At 42.2% G+C, this 22,529-nt stretch overlaps 1 protein-coding gene across 9 annotated transcripts in view; it reads left to right on the plus strand.

The window, feature by feature from the left end:
• TTLL5 (tubulin tyrosine ligase like 5) overlaps window positions 1–22,529 on the plus strand; it is a 128,596-nt gene that overhangs the window by 10,891 nt on the left and 95,176 nt on the right. For 8 of the 9 annotated variants that reach the window (XR_013952252.1, XM_080595562.1, XM_080595561.1 and 5 more), the window contains exons 9-11: window positions 11,359–11,460; window positions 11,602–11,693; window positions 13,782–13,889. Coding sequence is in view for 8 of the 9 variants with exons in the window: in XM_080595562.1 (XP_080451688.1) it covers window positions 11,359–11,460; window positions 11,602–11,693; window positions 13,782–13,889 (302 nt within the window). In the remaining variant the exon portion in view is untranslated. The remainder of the gene's footprint in view (window positions 1–11,358; window positions 11,461–11,601; window positions 11,694–13,781; window positions 13,890–22,529) is intronic. The other variant, XM_080595559.1, reaches the window with a different exon arrangement.

The following is a 22,529-nucleotide window of genomic DNA, read 5'->3' on the forward strand; positions in this document are numbered from 1 at the left end:
TGAACACAGCAGTCAGATCCATTCCTAGCCTTCTCATCTGTCGGCTGAACAGTCTTTGTCTCTTCAGCTGCTCCTTATACACTCTGTTTTTTTCAGACCATTTTAATAGTTCTGACATTCTTCTTGTACTGGAGGCTCGAAACTTAACTTTTTGAGTTTGTGAGCTGGTATCCTTACCTGATAACCTGGATGCTGGCTGACTGAATTTCTTTGTTCTGTTGAGGTTCAGAATATTCAGCTTTAGAGCTTGAAACAGTGTTGTAGTCAGTCCTGAGCAAAGAACTTAAATTTTCTTTCTGGTTATGCATCCAGAAGCATCAGTCTCAAGAATTCTGGACTCTGTCTTGGTAAGATTTCATGAAGCAATAATACTACTTTTCAGTTTTCTAAAATCATTACTGTGTTTTGATTATAGCTTAAGCACATGGAATCTAATCTAGATCACATGGTGTCCATATACATGACAAATATGTCCTGTATGCACAGGACGCTGATATTACTAATAGCATGTGGTAAATAGTTACCCTTTCCTTTAAATTTCATCCTATCTCACAGTTCTTTGTTGGAGGTAGCTAGTATATGGAGATGAACTGTAGCACTAGATACATGATAATGTCAGCTGCACAGTTGTGGGACTGATGTAGAGGGATCAGCAAGATGTGTTTTCTCTGGTCCAAGGATAGTCTTAGTTCTGTTACTGAATTTCAACTGCTCACTGAGTAACTTCAGCTGAGTAGTGCTCAAGCTTACAGCTAAAGGCTTGCAACAAGACCTGTAGTTAAATGTTTTCTCATGGTAGGTATAAATTTATGAGCAATATTCTTAATTACTCTTAAACTTTTCCCTTTGTCTGTGGCTGCAGAGTTATATTTGTGCAGCAAGTGTTGGCAAACTTGCTTTGGAACACAATGCTCAAGTGCGAGTAGAGGTGACAGAAAACTTGAGGTGGGATGTTCTGTATGGCCTGCAGATGGCACTAATGGTCTTTAGTTTTAGTGATTTGGAATTTTCCCATACTCTGGATTTCCAAATTCACAGTTGGAAAGGTAAGGATCCCGGAGCTACTGGATTCTGGCTTCTTGTTTAGCTCCTTGGCCTTCCATTTAATGCTGCGGTGTTAAGTGCTGGGAGAGACTCCTTTATTGCTTCACATGCTGTAACACTTTGGTTTAAAGCTGGGACAAAAATTGTGTGGGGCAGGGGGAAATGCCTTAACCTTTGGGAGAGGAAGCTGGTTTCTGTTCTTTATTTAGGAGAAACAGTGCTTAAGTGTGGAAGCAATTTGTAGCAGAGAACTGAGAGGTAACATAGGAGCCTGGAATAAAAGTCAGTATTGGAGCAATCTAAGGGGAAACCCACCAGCAGAACAAAGGAATCTATTCTACGGACCTTTGCTAGTAATTGCGATACTATGTGGTGATTTCCATGTACAGAGGTTGCTTTCTGAAAGCATAGGTAGTCCCTGAAGTGTAGTCAGGGACTTTTTTCTTCTATTTTCTTCTTTTAGCCTGTCTGAAAGGTAATGTTTTCCTCCAGTCTTATGGTTTGTGTATTCCAAATACAAGAGGAACCTGACTGCTTCAGTAAAGCTGGAACCTCTACCAGAAAAGGAGCGTTATCAGGAAACCATAAGATGTAATGATCTTGCAAAGGGACAGACTTGTTACTATACACGTTTGTGATCTGATGTTTGACTAGATACTTCCTTAGGCCTGGTTTCTCTTGGCACAACTAGACTTGTCATGACGTGATCTAGACAGGAATTTGAGGCCTCAATGCTGAGGAGAAGAAAGGGATTATGGATCAAGCCTGTGTGACTTGTATTTCATTTTCCATGTGGAAAAGTGAAGAAAAAGTTTCCTTTGAAGGAGGTCTGAAGGGTATATACACAGAGGTATGTAACAAAGCCTTCAGCTATTGCTGGTTGATTTGTGCTAGAAATACTGAATAACTGTCTGGTTTGTCCTGGTTGACGTTCTTCAGTGCAACTTTTCAGGCAGATGTTGACCGTAAAGCTTTTTTTTCCTTTATTCTTCAAAAGGGTATTGAGTTAGAACTTAGGAAGTGCCAAAAAAAACCCAAAAATAGGTAGATGAAGCATGCTTGCATACATCTGGTAATTGTCCTTTCAGGCACCAAGTTGCTAAATATCTGTATTTAATCATCTACATTGACCATCTGTGACTTGCAGCCTGGAGACCTCTAGCTGGTACTTCTGTATTGAAGCTGTAGGTTTGGACTGACCGCATGAAGCATATATTCTAGAATGAGGTAGTCTTGACAAGCTTACCCATGTTAGTCTCAATCATTTGGTCTCATGTTAAAAATGTGTTGTTCTATTTGAGACTTCTAAAATATGTGATAGAATATCCATACCCATGGATGTATCTCATCAGGTCCCATGGATTTTTGCACCTTCAGGATCCTTAGATGGTCTTGAACCCGATTTTCTCCTAGACTGGGCAGTTCATCATTCTTCCAGTCCCTGCCTTTGCCTTCTGGGGCCCGGGCCATGTGCTGGAGCTCTTGTCGGCAAAGACTTAGGCAAAATAGTCATTATGTACCTCAGCCTTCTTCATGTCACGGTGACTAGTTATGTGGGCATTAGCAAGTGGAAGACCCAAGGCAGCTCTTACAGCAACTATTGAACTGATGCATTATGCTGATTTTTTTTTTTTTTGGAGGGGCAGCTGGGATGACGAGAATGAGCCTAACTGGTATTTGAAGTACAGTTGAAGAGGACACGGGGCCAGGAATAGCCCATGCTGTTTGTGACAGCCTTCCTCGTTTTGCCATCTAGGGATGCTCCTCTTTCCCATCTGACTTTCCCTCTTCCTGTGTATCTCCCAGTGGGACAGAAAGGGGTCTGGAGGTCTGTTTTGCTTGGTGCCTCCAGACATAATGGAGACTTGACACATAGTGAAATGTCTCCTTGTTTTTTGGGATACTTCTCCACAGCCTACTTCTTGCCTAAATTACAAGATTTAGGCAGCCTTATTTCTGAGCCTGAGTGGCTGGAAGAGTCCTAGTCCAGCAGGAATTTGTTAGTCTGATTTACACTGAAATTGAAAAATAGATTTAAGTTAAAAAAAAAAAAAAAAGTAACACTGAGCTAAAAACCAAATGTTCTTGCAAAGGGCCCAAGGAGCAGCAGCTGGGGGGAAACTTTCCAGAGCGACACGAGACTGCCAGTAATGGCGGAGGGGGCAGACGGGCTTCCCAGCGCTGCCACCAGTTGTCTTCTGCCGCCTGAGCTCACCCTGCTCCTCCACACAGTGCCCCTCCTTCGGTAGCCTGGCTTCCTAATTAGCACTGGCTCCGCTGGGATATTTACCTTTTCTGTGCTGGATTCCTGTGGTTTCCAAAGAATTCAGGTGTTTGCTGCGAGCCAAGGAATTCACATTACCTCACAGCCTGTGCTTAGGCCAGAGCCTGCTGCAGCAGCCCAGTCCCCCCTTGCAGTAACCCCTGCCTGGCAGGCCTCTGCTTCTTAGGGAATGCAACTTATTTCTGTGTGGACACCTGGGATCAAACAGCAGCCACTTCAGTAGACATCAGCTCGCCCAGGAGCTAAGGAGCAGTGTGTTTCACTACGCATCCCCACTGGACTTTGCAGCGGTGGATAGTGCAGTCAGTCAGGAGGGGTTCCGCTGTTTCCTTTCTTTTATTGAGATGAACAGGGCTTGAATCACCAAGGGGAAAGATTGATCTACCTATGTACATATGGTTTTCTTAATATAGAAACTTACCTATGCAGGCACCAGTTATCTCCTTTTAGACTGTGTTTTTTACCTTGAATTTGCTGGTGTAAAACTGAGTAGTTGGACCTCAGGCTGTTACTGTCTATAACACAGTACTGTGTGTATGATGTATATTTATTTATATGAATAAAGCATACATAAATATATGTAATATATAAAATTTATATTACCACATATGTACATACATATCTTTATATGCTTATATATAAAGTGATTATATATACTAAAATATGTGTTGATATATGTAAGTGTAATAAATATATATATAAGAAACTAGAAACTGTGGGAAACAGTAGAAGTTCACAAAATCACAGAGTAGTTAAGGTTGGAAGGGACCTCTGGAAGTCATCTAGTCCAAATCTCCTGCTTAAGTAGGGCCACTCAGAGCTGGCTGCCCCGAACCATGCCCAGGTGCCCTTGAGTATCTCCATGGACAGAGAGTCCACAACCTCTCTAGACAACCTGTGTCTGTCCATATCCTGCTAGGGGCAGTGCATATGATGGAAACTCAAAGTCGTTATGAAAAGATTTAAACAAACGAACAAACAAAAAAACAGAAAACCACAACAACACACACAAAAAAATGCCACAACAAAAAACAACACCACCCAAGTGTTTTTCTTTCCCTGCAGGCATCTGGTAGAATTGCTCCCGAATCTTGTTCTTTAACAGTAAAACTGCATGAATAATTTTATCTACCTTTGGTTAGAGGACATTCGGCCATAGTAGATATATCACCAAAAGTCCTTTTTGAGTTTTGTAATTCCCCTACAAGCTTTGGCTTCTATTCCTAAGCTTCTGCTAACTGACATATCAGATGCTGGAAAAATAAAAAAATCTATATTGACAACAGGGGAGAGTGTGATGGTCCCTACATACTCCTGTATTTATTTTTTGACCTGTACTGCAAGGCAACTCCCAGGTGACATTTTGGAATCCAGACCTTGATACTGTTTAAAATGGAAGCATCTGTAGTTTTCTTCTACCAGTTCTAGTCTGTTGAACAGTTACCTCAGGGCATCTTGTTTCTTTTAGTCCTGACTTTAGCAGCAGTTCATGACAACCATAAAGAGAAATGAGTGGTGCAAATAACTTTCTATGTGGCCTTAGTTCCCTGAACAAAGTGGCAGCCAGTAGACTAACAGGGAAGCCAAAGACTAATACATGAGGAGCAGCGGGGAGGGAAGAGGGATTGAGAAAAGTGACTCCAAGCAAAAAATGTGAGGAGCGTGCTTATAGAAATGCTACGTTAGTTATTTCCAGGACATTTAGGCAGGAACCCTATGTGCAGTCATGGAAAAGACTATCGTAATGTGTGCTTTTTCTGTAGCACTTGTTTGAGAGAAAAGGGATTAACTATTCTTTCCTTCTTCCCACTCTAAGGTCTTTTCTCTTCTCTTCTTCCTTTTCCCAGGCCCTGGTTAGATGTCTCAAATAAGCATTCCAGAGCTGCCAAGTTTTATGCAAAACCATGTAACATCTTATGTAAATATTTAATGATCCAGTTTACGTATTTGCAAAATGACTTTCATATGATAAACTTCACCTTGTGGTCAGTTTGTTTCCCAAAGTAGCACTGGGAGTAAGGCAAAGAGCAGCGGGTGACCTCTTGGGTAGCGAATGTGTGACAGTAAAAGGGTAGGTTATGTTAAAGCAATGTAAGGGTATGGGTTAGGGGCAAATCAAAATCTGGGGTGGTATGGTGGATTTGGGGATTTCTCGAGATAAGTGCAGGCTCTATGATGTGTTTTGTAGTTTGCCAGGTCAAGAGGCAGAAGTGCTTCACGTCATTTGTAGAGTAGGTGGCCTATTGATGGTGGTCTAACAAGGTGGGGAGAGAGGACAGTAGTCTCTCTATTGAAAAGTGACTTTTAACAGGGGAAGTGTAACACAACAGGGAGGCAGAGGACTGGGATGCCTCTGGGTGACTTACTGTTAGTCTAGAGGCTGTGGGTCCTTCTGGAGTCTGAAGGAATTAGCAAGAAATTCTCCTTTGAATTTTCTGTTCCTGGTGGCTAGGCTACCTGCTGCCACTCCTGCCATCCAACTGCTTGCTTTTTGTTGCTCTTCCTCCCTCTGTGATCCAACAGAAAGTGCAGCCAGAGGGAAGGCAAATTTATTCTTGTTGAAGGTGAGCTCTGTTGCAGAGTGCAGTTGCTGGTTAAAGGGAACTAGTTTTTGCCTTTGGCTCAAGCTGGATGTGCCTTGGTGACTTTCAGCTGAGATGTAGGCAGGTGTGTCACAACTGCTGAATGTATGAGTGCCACTTCCTCTTCTAGGTTTTAAATTCAGAAATAAAGGGCATCTAACGCTGTCCTGAGGAAAGAGAAGCTGCAGTGAAAGGGATGGAGGCTGCTGGGGCTGTTCACAATCTGATCGCTGCTACTTCTGCCTGGGAGGCTGTACCGCTGGCAGTAGTTTGAGTGGAAACTGAAGAGTGCACAGTCAACCTCAGTTTCATCTTCCTTGTTTCCAGGTGTATTTTTGAGATAGAAGCTCGACCGGAATTCTTATATCTAGGAGCTTTTGGAATCTAATCTCTTATATCATGCTAGTAGGTGTCCTTAATTTTGTTTAAAAAAAGGGGGTGGAGAGAGGGTTGGTTGTTAGTTCTTTTTAGAAGCCTTACATGAAAATTGTAAGAACGCAAAGCAGTGTGAGTTTAGTGGTTGAACTGTTCATGTCACACCAACTTAACTACCAGCAATACACAACAATATCAAGTGTGTTGGGTTTCCGTGTTGCAAAGCATTCTGTGTAGTCCATAGCTTGGACAGGGCCGGTTCAGAGCAGGGAAAATAAGAGTTGGTTGAGACAGAGCAAGAAGGTGGTGTTAGTGAACACAAGATGGCATTTCTGAAGATTTTCACTTGGTAAAATAGTTTCCGTTGGCTGAAGATTTGCCTCCCCGTTCGGACAGGCTGGCCTGTAATTTAGGAGTACTCTTGGATTCCTGGCTGATTGCAGGCTCCCACATAGCAGCATCCACGAGTAATACTTTGGCTAGGAAACGGTCTTATCCTGGCGGATGATGACCTGGCCTCAGTTATTTGTGCCTTCATCACTATTTGGCTGGACTATAGCAATATGAGATACCTGGGCATGAAGCCTTTAGTGCTTAGGAAAATAGCTTGTACAGAAAGTTGCAGCGTGTGCTCATGGTAAATTGTGTAACAGGGAAAACATCAGGTTTGCCCTTTGTTTTCTGTGCCACCTTCCCATATAGCTTTTAAACTGTTCTTAGGATCTTGGCCCTTATCTTTTTGTTGATAAATGTTCTATGCTTCGGATCGATTAAAGGTTATTTAACGCTTTTTAATGATGTGGCCAGGAACTTGATAATCCTTTAAAAGACTGAAAGAGTTATCATGAGTTTGTTATGATCTCAGAAGAATTTACTAGGTGATCTTACAAACATTGAACTTTTCCTACTTTCCAGTCATAGCCTGTTGCCATGACCTTATTGTATGTAAAAATAATTTCTACATTTTTGTTGAAGCAAGGCATTCTGTAGTGTGCAAGTCTCATGTTTCCTGGAGAGACCAAGTGCGGCAGGTGAATAGCTTTTTGACTGCAATGGAAGGAAGGTGCTGTGATGTATGGTATGAAAAGCTGTGGAACCAGAGAGTACTAAAGGTAATCATAACCGGTATTTCAGTGATAATGACACTCTTCCATTGCAAGCAAGTGCTAACACAATATAAGGGATGTAGGCTATTGCCAGCATCGTACCTATGTTCCATTGCCATTCTAACATCCAGAGAGTATTGATAGGGGCTGAAGAAATAACTTGGGTTTTCCATTTGTAATTTGCAGACTTGTACTTTGGATAAGGCTAGTAATGCTGTCAGAGCAGCTCTGGAAGAATGTATTAAGTTGACCTTTGATTCTGTTGTTTAAAGCTTGGAGTCTTTCTGATAGCAGACTTGAGTCACTTAACATTTTGGGTTTTTTTTCTGCATTACTGAACTGAACCATGATTATGCCTTAAAATGACAGCATCCTACTAGGGGAGAGAGAATTTTATGTATTGAGAGCTCTTGAACACACTGGAATCCCTTCTGAATAATCAATCCTATGGAAATGTAAATCCTATAGTAGCCTTATCATTCTTAGGGCATGGAGTTCAGACCAACTAACGAATAGGGATAGTCTCTGTAGAAGGAAGCTAATGCAAGTGTTTGAAAGTTAAAAGAACTACTATTTAGAAGTATCATTTATATCTGCCAGGGGTCGATAGTCTCATATTTCTGATTATGTGCATAATTAGCAACAAGAACAACCAAAATTAAATTGATGAGTGTGGTGAACCTAATTGTTCTCCTCTTCAAACTATTGAGGGAGCCTTGACTTTCTGATACAGCTTGCTACTTATGCTCAGTGTCCTCTAGAATCTGGTTAAAAGCATATTATCAACTAAATGCTTACAGTATGCTGCTAATAAGTGATTGTTAAGGTGGAGATTAAGTCATAATTAAGAACGAAATACGTGATGGAGCTGTTGTCATTGCTTTCAAAGCAAAGAGCTAAATCCAGGAAACTTGCAGTTAAACTGAAAAGAAATGCAAATATTTTAAGCTGTGGAAATATTTGGAAAGGGGATTCAAACTTCCAAACTCCTTTCTGTTGCCAACTGCTCTAACTTCATGTATAGTTAAAGCTCAGAAAAATCTGGTGCAAGATCATGTTCACTTTTTTAACCTCGGCACTCAGTTACATCATGGAGGTTTTTTTCCTGCTCCCACCTGTGTATTTATTTTTAATTTTAATTTGATGTGGATTTGCTGGTATTGTTCCTGTGGGGAGAGAGATTTCTCAAAATGGCTACCAAACGAGGGCATTAGTGGCTTCAGTTTCACTGAGAAATGGGATATTTGGCAGTTCTTTCTAAAGGAGGATTTTTTTTGTGTGTGTGTGTGTAACTTGTTGGATGTCCTTGTATAGTCCAGCATCTTCTGAATTGTAGAAAATAAGGGAAGGATGAAGAGAGATGACTTTAATAAAGTGATGGGGGTTGTGTTTTTATTTTGTGTATGCCAGGTTCATTGCACAGCTGGATTCTCTGGATTTCCCTCCCTCCTTCTGTCATGTATTTTTCTTGATTGCTGTCTCCTTTTTCCTGCTTTGAGGGTTCATCAAATTTACTCTTCTTGTGAATGATCCTACGTTGACATCTTAACCTACTGTGGTATAGGAGAATGGTCAGAGTGAAGAAGCCGGATTTGTTTTTGGTTGGCTTTTTTCTTCCCACTAGAACATGTCTGCTGTTACAAGCTGTGGTGGCTAGCAATGGCTCACACTGGTATTTCTGCAAATCAGATGACATGGATTCTGTGCTTGATCTTTTGTTTTACGTATTGTTCCCCAAAATCTGAGGTGTAAAATATATCTTGAAAAGAAAACTGATTACATGCAGAATAACAATGATTACCTTGCAGTCAACTTGAAGTCAGGTCCTTGTCTTGTAGGATTTTGCAAATATGGCCACAAATAGTATTATCCTCTGCTTAATGCTTGCTTTTTTAAGATGATTTTGTGGCCTCCTCCTAAAATCGAGTCACTACTCTGTGTCCTGACTGTGCATCCTAACACCTTCCTTTGTCACATGCAGAAGAGGGTGCACCTGTATCTGATTGAAGTTAATTGGCAGCCTTCTCTACTTACTCAAGTGGCTGTTCAGTCAGATCCATGAACTGATCTGACTTGCCTGTGTCTACCCAATTTGTGGAGCAGACCAAGGAGAGTGGCCCGAACATGGAGTGAGCAGGCGATGAGCTTTCAGCTGCAGTATGTCCTTACACTGACAAAGGCTGATCATACTACTCCATGTTTAGAACGTAACTTTTGCACAAGATACAATTTTAAACACTTTAAACAGGTGTGGCTATCGGAAGAAACAGTCCTGCACTCTTCCTGGCTGCTGTTCCCCTTTTCCTGTTGACCTTTTCCTTTCCTGACACAGGTATGTGATCGGTTCCCTTCTGGCTATATAATATGAACTATATATAACAGAGGGGTAGCATGTGCAACTGTACTAGCAGTTGGATGTGGAAAGGTTTTTTCTTTTCCCCAGAAACTTGTTATTTCAGCATTCTTTTAACCTCTTCCTAAGGAGGTATGTTTTTGATAAGATTATTGTTTACATTGCTTCAATGCAATTTTTTGCCTTATTCCTGTGCTCATTCAGGGGCTCGTGCTGTCCATTGTATTCTGCTACCACAAACATTTCTGTACCTGTGCAAAAAACTGATTTGATTCGTTAAACAGCTGAGCACAAAAAGGCTGTTTTTAGATGGCATGTCTGCAGTGGCAGACGCTCTTCTCTCTTGCGTCAGTATTGTGCAGGTAGAATGAAGGTGGGTAGTTGAGGAAAGAATATGGATAGTTTTAAGTCTATGGGGCCACTGAAAACAATTACTTATGAAATTACAACTTTCTTTGTAGCTGTACAGTAGACAGGATCTGGGTGCTGGTCTGCCTTTTTCCTTCTTTCACGTTCTTCTATCTCACACACTGTTCCCTCTGCCTCCTTACTGCCAACATAAAAGCAAAAAAATCAAAAAAAAAATCCCTCCAACTCCTTACAAACCAAAATCTGGGCTATTTTTCAGTTGGATCAGTTCTTTGATTCATTTCAATGCAAACATCTTTGATGGCAATTTATGGCTTAGGGAGTGTTGATGGAGCATTAGGTTGCAGTACAGCTAATTAACACCTTTTAATCAGAAATTCACCGCTGATGTTGCCATAATAAACAGTCTAATTTAACTGTGGCATTGTTGGCTGTAACAGGGTTCAAACAGAGACTAGGTGAGCTTGTAGCAGTGGCTTGCTCCTGATTGCTCTCTTCCCTGCAGTCCCTTTGTCCTTTCCTCCTATACGAGTTAGATGACATCTTTGTGATACAGAAGGGTTGCACTGTCCCTGAGAATGACAACGCCCTGGAGCAGATGCTGTCTCATTGGACAAATTGGTCTGGCCTGCAGGTTCTGCCTGGTTTCCTGAATGCTTCTTGAGAAGGGATTGACGGCTGTAGGCTGTACAGTTGTCAGCGATAGAAATCTGTTCCCACAGCCAGCCTTTCCTAAGGCATCTGCGGAGTACACAAGGACTGAACTGTGCTTGTAAAAGACTTTGGGGAATATTGACTGTGGTACGCATATGTAGCAAGACAGCTCTATATGTGGGTGCTTTTCCAAGCACCAGTGGATCTTACATATTCATGGTAGGTCCTATTGTGAAATTGAAGGGCCTGTGACACTGTCAAAAACTTAAATGGCCTGTCTGGCCAGAATGCCTGAGGACCATAAATCTAAGCAGTCAGGAAAAAAATGTGCCTAATGTGAAGTGTATACTGTTAGGCCACAGAAACTCCAAGAGAACAAATGGAGCCCCCTGCTTTAAAACACTGAAAAGAGACTAAATGTGTCAGAGTGTGGCCCTGAACTGTATTTGTGTGAGAAGTGGTTGCATTTGAAGTCGCGTTCCATGCATCCTTTCCCTAGCTGTTGCAGTCAAACAGTCCATGTAGTAGGTCATATTTAGCAAGGATGTCGCTCATTCCAGAAACACTATAAATCTTTATCCCTCTTTACAGGTTTGCAACTGTGAGGTATGACCAGGCATCCAAGAACATTAAAAACCAGTTTATGCATCTGACCAACTACAGTGTCAACAAGAAGAGTGGAGATTACGTCAGGTACTTGGCTGGAAAGTGGAACTTCGTCTCTAGAGGCTGGGTTAATTTACCTAACTTGGTCTGAAGTTGGTACCAGCCCCCAGGGGTAAGACTTGTAAAAGATAAGACTTGGTGTAAACTTGCTTCTTTTGCTTCTTTTAGCTGTGATGATCCTGAAGTAGAGGATTATGGAAACAAGTGGAGCATGAGTGCAATGCTGAGGTACTTAAAACAGGAGGGGAGAGACACTGCAGGTCAGTAGAGATCATGTTGTTTTATTCCTTTATTGGATTTTAATCATCCCACTAGTGTGAATCCTAAGAAGTCAGGGAAGAGTCACAGTGAGTCCCATTTAGCATCAGAGCAGGGTGGAGGGAAGCATTGTTCCTTACAGCGTACTCTCTAGAGCTGTGCAATTATTCTCTATCCTCAGAGATGAGTCCTATCCCCAGAGATAAGGCCTATCCCCTTCCCTTTTGCAAATAATATTCTGAATTTTTCTTGGGGTGTGTTTCTTAATATTTTTACCTACATTTCCCGTTTCTTAAGGTCATCCCATTCCTTCTAAAAGCTTCCCTCCCTCTACTGCTCCCATGGCCTGTTCAGTCCGATGAGTGACCAACCTCTGGAGAACTGTGCCAGTTTGAATGACTCTTGGATGTGGTGTCATCTTTCCATGGCTCAGGTTTTTGCTGAGTGTTTTCATTTCAGTCTGTGTTTCATACAAAATTGCTCCCTCTTCCCCACCTTTGCCAGGTCTGCTGGGAGTAAATGCATATGCAGAGCAGAATCCAGGTATATCCTTTAAGGGATAAATTACCTGTGATACTGAGCTGTCAGTTACACTACTGATAGCAGCTGAGCCCATCCTGCAATTGTTGCCAGGGAACACATAAATGACGGAGGAAGGGATTTGAATCTGGCTTTCAGGTGGAAGTAGACGTTTTCCCCATCATGTGTATGCATGGCTGGCCAATTACTTGTACCATACATTTTTAGTCAGCTCTGTAGATATAGCTATTAATATTGATAAATCCTGTTCCCTTACCCCTCAAGTATAAGACGTGCGCTCATAGGTAAACTGCTGAGCAATGCAAGGAGGTTGCCCTGTAACTGTCTGTCACAAGGCTTCTTGCACCTTTCTCTGATGCATCTGGTTCTGGTCATATGGAGGCAGAATGCTGGCTGGAAAGTGCTGGCCCCGTCTGACTGGCGAGTTTTTTGTGCTCTGGGATGTTTATGTGCACTTAGACGTTCCCATGTTGTGTTGCTTCCACTTAGTCTTCCTCTGGCACAGAAGTTCGCATCTGAATTTGCTTGCATGATCCTTTGTAATTATTCAGGCCCCTGCATGTCATCAGCTGAACATGAAAAATAGTAATTGTATGCCTAAATCGAACTCTCTAGTTAAGTGGTTTGTACTAGATGTTCTCTGGGACAGGGATTACCAAAGGTTTGCGTGGGTTTGCTGAGGTTTTGGTGTGTTTGCTTGTGTTGCCTTTGAGGGGTGGGAGAGGCTGCGCTATCATCCTTACTAATTTTTCAGACTATGGCTCCAGTGTTTACTCACTCCCTCTTCCTCTCACTTTTCTATTGCTTGTCCTTGAAAACAGAAGCTAAGTGTGTTGTTCTTTCTATTGCATGACTCATCCCAAGCCCAGTGTGGGATCCAGGTCTATATCTAATGTGCATCTTTTCTTGCCTTTTGCTGCACGTCTCAGCTTCTTGTTCCTGAGCTCTGTTTAGGGGTTTATACAGGAGCCAGAGAGAGCTTCCTTACTGAAAATGGAGATTGTCTGTAGGTCAGCAGGACAGGAAGATACCGCCGATTACATCACTGATCATATCATTTTGAAATAATTTGTAAATCATGGTTTGGGAACAGCTGCTTTAGAGGAAGGTGCAACATCACAGAACAGTTATATCATGGAAGTCCACAAGAAAAAAAAATTGTACTTCAGTGGCTGTGGCTTATACCCTGTAGTTTAAGGGCTCACCTCACTAGCACGCTCTTGTTTAATCCTTCCTAATACTCTGAGTGGGTGGTGATCAAACTCCAGCTGACTTGTGCTGATGTGCTTGCCACATGTTTCTGCTTACTTGCACTGTACTTATTTTCTTATCATACTCATTTGTGAGCACTTTTGCAGTAGGATATTTATGCATGTACATGTTCCTGCTTGCATGGATTTCCAAACAAACATTGCTTTATCATCCATAGGCTCTCATGTGCTTTGATTCACAAAGGTATCTGTCCATATACATATACTCATGCTTTTCTAGATATTGTGTGCTGCTTCACAATCTACTTTTTTTTTTCCCCCACCCTCCCCTCCTTGCAGCACTGATGGCCAATGTGGAAGACCTGATTATCAAGACTGTAGTTTCTGCTGAACTGGCCATTGCTACAGCTTGTAAGACTTTTCTTTCACATCGTGGCAGCTGCTTTGGTAAGGAACTAGGGACGTGTTTGTTGACTGGCTCTTGAGTTCTGTTTGAAACTTCCATCTTTCCAGTGCTACAGGGAGACTTGCATTTCCTATTGCAAGGAAGCCTGATTCTGTGTTTTTCTCAGTATAGGCTTCTGAGGTTGGAGGATGTTGAATCACAATTGCCCCTGTGCCAGCATCATTCATTAGAGTCCTGTGCTAGAAAAGGGGATGATGAAAAGGGACTTGAAAGGGAACTGGAGAAGTGCTGGAAGGTTGAAGTAACTGACCCACTAGTGTCCTCGCAAAGGTTGGCTGTGGATAATGAAATATCCCTTCAGAGCATTTCATACTGTGGGCAAGATGGCTCAATGTAGTTCTGAATTAGAGCCCTATGTGAGTCTGAGGGTTAAGGAAGAAATGTGTTATGCAGTTCCTGGAATGACAGTGGTGGTAATGCCTCTTGGGCTTGTACTTGTGTGACAGAACCGCATGGCGGCGTCAAAGCTTATTTCTGGCAGAAGCTGGATGCAGAGCTATGTGCTGGCAAAGGGATTTGAGAACTCGCTGGCAGCAGATGCTGGGAAGGGGTCCAGAAAGCAACGGCTGGTACCAGAGTGTGCCTTCTCCTGCTTTCCAGTGGCTGCTTCCCAACCTTCCCTAAAGAGGCCTCCTCCTGCTCTTAGCTGCCCTCCGCTCACGTGGAAGCACGGACAAGGGAGGAGTCTTGGGGCAGGGGAAAAGAGTCTAGAATGTGTTTCGGTCATTGCTTAAACCAAAGACCAAGCTTTGCTTAGGCTATTCCATGTTTGGGTGTTGGGACTTCTGTTTAAACTAGCTGTGACAGGTAAATCAATTTGTGTGGTCTTTGTGTTGCACTTGGGTGTTTATAGCCGTACGGCCTGCTACACTGACATAACTGCTGTCCTCTTTGGAGTCCCTGGGCTGATGAGTCATGGTCAAGTACCAAGGAGGGCCCATGGCTGATCAGTTACCTGCCAAATCAGCTACCTCTCAGTCCTTAGCTTCTCCTCAGTGACTCTGCCTTTGTTCGAAGTTGGAGAACTGTAGTGTACATGGGGGCTTGAGTTAGATGAGCTCTTTAGTGAAGTAATAGTTTAGCAGCTACTCCAGAAATATCAACAACTGGATTAAAAACAAAAACAAAAAAAGTCCCTCTTAACTGCCTCTTTTTTCATTCTCCCATTTTCCTCTCTGTTGTGTCTCTAGATTCCACTGAGCTGCGTATGTGGAAACTAATGTTCCTCATGTACTTTCTGCTGGGCCTGGCTCTGAGGTTATCCCACTTCCTGCTGCCTCCCCAGGGCTGCACTAACCACCCTCTCAGATGCTCCCCCACAAATAAACTGTTTTGTTCCATTTGTTTCAGTGTAAACATAAATTAAGAGCTTCCCAGGAAAGAGAGCTTAAGCAGGAGCCATACTGCTTCCCTAGGGAGCCTGAGGCATTCCCAGAGCTCTGTGCTTTTTGCCACCTTCCCCCACAATGAAGTGGTGGTCCTTATCCCAAGGTTTTGAACTGCCCTTGTCATGCAGGATGGCTCCTTCTTCATCCCTTTGTCCTGTTCTGATGCCACTTTTAACCCTGCTGCAAAACAATAAAGAAGGCAATTTTTCTAGTCAAAATGGCTGAGTTCATAGCTGTTAACATGAGGAAGAAAACTGGGAATGAAGATTTGAAGGCAGCATGCGGAGGCTCCCAGGAGCCTTTTTCTTCATTCTAGGCTGTGAACAATGAAGCTGCATGTGTGTCCTGAGAGAGATTGATCACTTACAGAATATCTCAGACTTCTGAAACATGTTTCTGAGGTTCAGATACAGAAGTAGCTTTTATTTGAAAAGGTTATAGAAAAACAGGAGTAACTTAATGTGTGTTCTGTTGTAGTCTTTATCATGCTGTTGTGGGAGATAGGACTACAGCACAATTACCACCTTCTTACTAAAAATTAAATCAGAAATACTTAAGTTGTTTAGATTAGACTGTCAACTTTATTTCTGTAACAGTTTAGATCTGTCATTGTGCTTCATTCCTTTCCCAAGTAAACTTTTTTTACGTAGTATACATTTCTTTTAGATTTGAGGGAAGAGACTCCATTACATGGCTTCCTCATGTTCTAAAACAAGACTGGTGAGACTGTCTGTATGGTTCCAGCTACCCATGCTTGCCTAGAAAGTGAGAGTGGTAGGTCAGAATGATTCTTTTTCTAATGTTAAAGTGTGGTACTGCTGAAAATTTGTGGAAAGATTGTAGTGAGTCCCCTTTTGGTTATGCAATGTTAGCTGTTTACTGCATTTTAGTAATAATTGATTCTCAAAGGACTTGTGATGCTCAGTAGCTTTGTTCTTTGGAAGTGCATCACAAAGTGTAAGTACCATGTGCTTTTGTTGCAAGCTTGTTCGTGCATTGATAATAGCAATGTGAACTCAGGTCTTTATTTTTTTTCCCTTTGATTAGCCAATAATTCCTCATTTAAAATTAAGCTGCAAGTAAATATACTTAACCGGTAGTTCCAGAGGAGGGCATGCTGCAGCACTCTGAATCAGTGCATCATCCTAAAACTGGTCACCAGTTAAGTTGTTGGTTGCTGCTAGAGCCTTCTTTAAGAGAAGCTGGATTTTGCACTGACTTTGAAAAACATGACATCTTGGTGTGAACAGGAGGTGCAATGGGGCTACATACACTCAAGCTGACCAAAGACTGCGTTGTTCTCTCCTGGAGCAGGCACTTCTGGGTGGGCTGGAAAAGGCAGTGAGGACTGCTTTCAGACAGTCTGAAAACTCTCTCCATACAATAGTTTAGTGGTAGATGGAATGAAGGCAACTGGGTGCAGCATTTATTTATGCCAGCATCTGGTGTAGTACCACTTTGTGTACTCACTGAAACATGAGCCTGGAGAAGCAATACATTAAGTCCTCTGTTTCACTCCCTGCTCTAGCCAACCCAACGGTGACACCACTGAGCTCTTCAATCAAGAAGGCATGGCAGGCTAGGATAATATGCATGTTTCTTGATCCCACCAAGGCATTACTGAGCATCCAGCTTAACTGCTTCTTTGTCTTAAGGATGAAATTGGCCAGGCTTATGCTACTAATCTATATGAAAATGGTATAGAGCAGATAAACTATTGTACTACTTGTGTGGTGTTGACCTGGAGCTAAACACTTAAAAAGTCTTAATTTGTATCTAATCACCAGTCTTCAACCATCTACATTACTGCTCTTTGTGAACACTTAATTTTCCTAGTAGTAGCAGTCGACCTGTTTGGGATAATGGTAGTCTTTTGTAGTATTGAGCAGTGTTGGCCTGCTCCATAAAGAATTTTGAAGGATACAAAAAATGTGCGATTAAGGGTTTTCTGCACTGACTTGTTTGACATGATTATAGGAGTGTCCCAGCTTGGAGACTTAGGCCAGCCTTACATATACCACACACGTTTTCATCTATGAAACCAGAATAAGATATGTCAAACTAATAGCAGAACAAGTGTTCCCCACACTTAATCGTTTTTGCAAAGCTTAATCCATTCAACTTAGCTCCTTACTGTCAGTCCGTGCTCTAAAACTGGTGTGTAAAGATGCCAGCGTGAATCTGAATAAGATTGTCCTCTGAGTCTTCTGGCTCCCATCAGATTCAGAAGTGCTGTACCTTTCTGAACAGGTCTCCTGATGATTGTAACGTGCCAAGGTAGTTTTTGTTAATATATGTATATCTTCAGATTTGACTGAAACAGTCAGCTGAATGTGAACAGTAAGAAGAGTTTGTGGGATAGGTCTTCTAGTGATACCTCCTGTAGAAGCTAGTATCTATCCCTGCACTGTTTTCCTTACTTGTCACTTCAAAGCCCTAAATGGTACCTAACTGATGGATTTAGCACCCAGAGCTCAGCTGAAAGTCAGAATCCCTGCTGCCACAGGAGTTTTTGGTTCCTGTAGGAAACTGTTCTCAGCTTGCTAGCACCAGTTTCTTTAACCTCTTTTCTTAGGGCACTGTATCAGAAGTAGGAGGAATGAACTCTTCCAAAAACAGTAATAAAGAAATGACCAGCACCGTCAACTTTTCATGATCAGTGGGCTTGTTACTGAAGTCTGAATCAACACTATGCTCTCATTCCATCTTTTACTGTCATTGGGTTTTGCAGTGACGTTAAGGTCTTCTGCAGATAGCAAAGAATATGGAAGTGAGGTCTCCTGCATTGCTGGGGCTAAGGTTAATGGAGTTTGGAGTCTGAAGTTGGAAATCAGAAGAACCTGTGTTAGTAAAGTCAGGAAATATGCTCTATTTTTTCTTCACTTCAGGTATCTATGGAGTCAGTTGTCTTTATTTTGATCTACCTGCTACTACCTTTTCCTAACTTGGCGACCCAAATTTGTTGAAGAATAGGAAGTAACATATCAACTCTTCCATTCCTCAGTGACATAAGGGAAGTTAAGTGGTGTCATGAGGTGGTTATTGGGGTGCTAACCTCTTCACTGACTATGATTTCACATACTGAGTTGAAAAACATTCTTCATAGAGGATAATTCATTTACCCCGTAAGATTAGCACTATAAAGGCAGCCCAGTTTGCACCAAGACTTGTGTTCTTTGTTTTTTTAACTGTGAAGATTGCCTTTTTAGCTTTTCTGACCCCAGAGTGGAAGGATGGTTCTGATTCTGCCTTGGTATAAATAATGAGCCCAACTGTGGTCTTTTCTTCACCAAAGTAGTGGTTTGTGTAGGCACCCTCAAATTAGTTCACTTTTGAAGACTTCAGGATTTTATTGGAAATGTGACTATGTCCTTCAGGCGTCAGTAGAAGGAAGAAAGGTTGCAAAGCCTTTTCATAACCAATGAACTTTCTCTAATCACCTGTCATGGAGAAACTGTCTCTAAGTGAGGTAATTGCACCTTTAGACAAGCTAGTACGACAGACTAGCAGGTTCTGTCTGCATGTTATGTGAAGCAGAAAAGAACACCAAGATGTGGTATAGTTGTTTCCCCTCTTGTTGGATCCTTTCTTCTAATGTTAACACTGAGATAAAGCCTACCTTAGTTAAAAGAAAGTCCTCTGAAGAAGGGAGTTAAAGAACCTGTATTATTTGGAATGCAAGGCAAATTCCTGCACCAATACTTTCCCCAGAACACTGTCCAGAAGAGAGGCTTCGCTCTACTATCACTTGGTGTGAGACACCGTGACCTTTTGCTTACCAAAGCCTAAACTGTTATGCTGCCCTCTTGTAGAATAACAGGAGTGCTTGAGGACCTGGTGGTGATAGGTCCCAACATGCAGACTTTTTATGGTGCTGTAGCTGTTAAGATGTACAGTCGAAGCAGGTACTGTACCATCACTAGGTAAAGCAATCTCTGTGAGTCCATTGACTCATGTACAAAATACTTAGCAGTTTCTGAAGCCTCAAGTAGGGTGGAAAAAATGAAGACTGGAATTCCAGTGGCACAGGTGTAGTTCCTTGCACTTAAGAGTTTATTGCTCAAAATGAGATGGTCTGTTTTTGTCGCAAAAGCAGAAAAGTTGCATAGTGTGCAACTTTTTTCAGTGTGTATGTGTCAATTCATAACCTCAGGTTGCCTCCATTCAGTTGCAGAAAACCTCCTCTGCAATAAAGCTGCTGCTTTTTCCCTAGTGGACAAGCTGAGAACAAAGACTAAAATTACAGTGACCTTCTAGCAACTGAGCTTATTCTATGCAAAATCATGGAAACATTGTTTGCACTATAAGCTATTTCTTGTGAGTTAGTTGCTAGATTTATGGAGAATAGCAGATTCTTTGGGAATATTTTCTAAAAAGGATTTCCATTGCAGTCTCTTACAGGACTATAAGCCAAACTTGGAACACGAGGTAATTTATTAGAACCAAGAAGCTTGAGGCAACATCTCAAACCTTCCTCTTATTCTTAAATAATGACATTGGTTTAAAATAAATAAAAATCTCTGGCTGAGCTGTTGTTGTTAGACTTTAGTCTAACACTAGCACTTCTCTTGGGAGGATTGTGAAGCTCTGTCAGCAGTGACTTGTCTTTATGGGAGCGGGAGGGCAGAGGCTGTTCCTGCTGAGTCTTGGCAATAGCCAATACCTCCTGATATAATTTCAATCTCCTTAGCAAACTGCAGGGGTGAAACATACTTTTGTGGATCACAGTAGCAAGAGAAGGGGAGCAAGGGAAGGCACAGTAGAAACTTGCTATCTTAGTTTCTTCTGTTCTCCTGTTAAGAACAGTAGTGGTGCAAGATGGGTTGTTGTACACCTACTGTTGCTGCAGCCTGAGGCATGCGTTTCTGTTTTGTCCACTCTGTTTTCTTCATCCTCTCTACAAAGGGAAGTAGCAGCCTTGCTGAAGCTGGTAATTGCAGATGGTATACTTCTGGTCTTTGCTATGCTCATGTGATTCTACATTTTTGTACTGCCTACACATAACCTTGATTTTCATGATTTTTTCTTTATTTTATTTTGTACAAATGGCAGTGGAGTTTTATAGTAGGAGGATGCTACTTCTGCATTTAATCTAGGTAGAGCATTTTCCACATGTGGAGGAGGGCCAAGGAAAGATTATTAGGATAATTGAAAACACAGGTAATTAATCTTCTTCTTGTGCTGTAGTATCCAAGTCAGACTTGAAAACTTTTTATGCTATGCCTTGTATGGGAACCCGCGGGGCTTGATTCAGTTGCCAGAACATGGATGATGCATAACTGCTGATGCTCTGAGGTAGCGCAGACATCTGTCTAGGTGCTGAAGATATGATTTAGGATACAGGGGAGACTTGAGCCATTGTGGAGTGGTGGTGGAGTATTGCAGAAAACCCTAAGGCGTTGTGGGTGGTATTAGGTACCTGTGTTTAGCAATGGAATTGAGTGGAGAGGGATGCCCTGAAGAACCTACCTTCCTAATAAACAACGCAGTCACAAGGGAATGGAGCACTAGCAACGTGGTCAGGACCAGCCAAGGTCAAGAGGTATCCAATATGTATTTGTAAAAGTGCATGGAGTAAGTGAGCAATTAGGACTACTGGGGTGGGAAAGAGGGAGGCTTAAAGAGCAAGTGGTTTGGAAGAGGGAGATAAGTGTGGGAGGATGACAAATACAGAGGAGCCAAATTATTAGCAGAGGTCCTCTGAGGGTCAGAAAGGGGGGAATGGCCAGCAGCAAAAGAAGCAGAAGGTAGTCAAAACAAAATGCTCTGCTTCCTGACTGGGCTTGGGAGGCAGCAGCCTGGCAGCTGCCACAGGCCCACTCATTGCTTCTCTGCCCTGGGCATGAGATTCCTGTCCACTGGAGTTTGCTGTGCAGTAAGAGTCACAGGTCTTCACTAAATCTGGGATTGTCTTTTGAAATAACATATTAAAAGCACCAGAGGTTTCTCTTGGTTGAAATGCTTTCTTAATGTTTACTCTTATAATCCCAACCTCCTTCTTTTTCCTACAGTGCAACCTTCCCAGTCTGGGGAGCAAGAGAGCCAAATGTAGATTCAGCCTCATTTCTTTGGAGTGAACCAACTCCTTAACTCTCTGTTGTTTTGCTTCCCGCTCACTGTCTGGCTACAGGGTCTAGAAGAGTGAGAAGGCAACACTCACAAATCCTGCTGCCATTTCCTCCCCTTCCAAGTCCCCCCTGCAGCTCATTAACTTTCCATCATAAGCTCCATGAACTCTCATACAGCTGTCTGCTTAGGAAGATCTTGTCAAGCAGTCCAGCTCCCTGGAGCCAGCGTGAACGTCAGGCAGGCGACAAAAGGCCAGGGCCAGAATTCAGGGGAAGCAGCACAGCAAAGAAATTCTTCAGCTTTCACTTCAGGCACTAGGGAACTGCTTGATTCCATGGAAATCCTTCTTCTCTGCCAATACCCTGTTCTATGGTGTTTTGAAAAAATGTGCATAAGTTGCCCTCGTGGTCATTAACTGTATTTCTTAATGTTGGAAAAGAGAATTGCATTAATGCCAACTTCTGATTTACAGTTGTCTTTGTGTAGCATCCTTCTTGCAACTCTATCCAAACTAGAGAGAACGTGTGTATAGAGTGAAGCAGTAAAATCAGTCTTGGAATGGGAAGCTGGCTTCAGTCTGGCCTGTGTTAAGCAGAACACATCTAGCAGATGTAATATGTTATGAAGGAGCGAGACATTTTAGAAGCTAAGGAAAGAATATTTTTATAGTGACTTGCTGCAAAGTGGCAAACTGTCAATAAGATGAAGAGCTGTGGGAGGTTTTCCATGTCGATGGAACTGCAGAGAACACCCTTGTATTCTTGTGAGGATATTGCAGAAAAACATACAGGAATAATTGGAAAGAAACTGATGTTGAAGGCCATAATTTTCTATAGCTGACTGGAACAACAAATACATGGATTAGAAAGCAAAAGGAGAATGAAGTTCTGTTGTTTCCAGGATCCAACGAAAAAAGCAGAGTGGACTGCTGTGCTTGTGTAAATTCTATGTGGAAAAAAGTTCTGCATGAGCTGAAGTTTGTGGATGGCAAAGACTTTTTTTTCTATATGATATTTCCCTAGATTCATTTTCTGCTTCTCTCTTTTCCCCACAAGCAGAATATATTTAATCTGAATTCTGAGGGAGTGAAACTTCCCGCTTGTGGAATGCTGTTTGTTCAGCCCTAGAGAGTTCACTGGGTTTCACATGCATGATGTAGATAGA

The sequence above is a fragment of the Anser brachyrhynchus genome (assembly GCF_964034855.1).
Source record: "Anser brachyrhynchus genome assembly, chromosome: 5".
Taxonomy (NCBI): Eukaryota; Metazoa; Chordata; class Aves; order Anseriformes; family Anatidae; genus Anser; species Anser brachyrhynchus.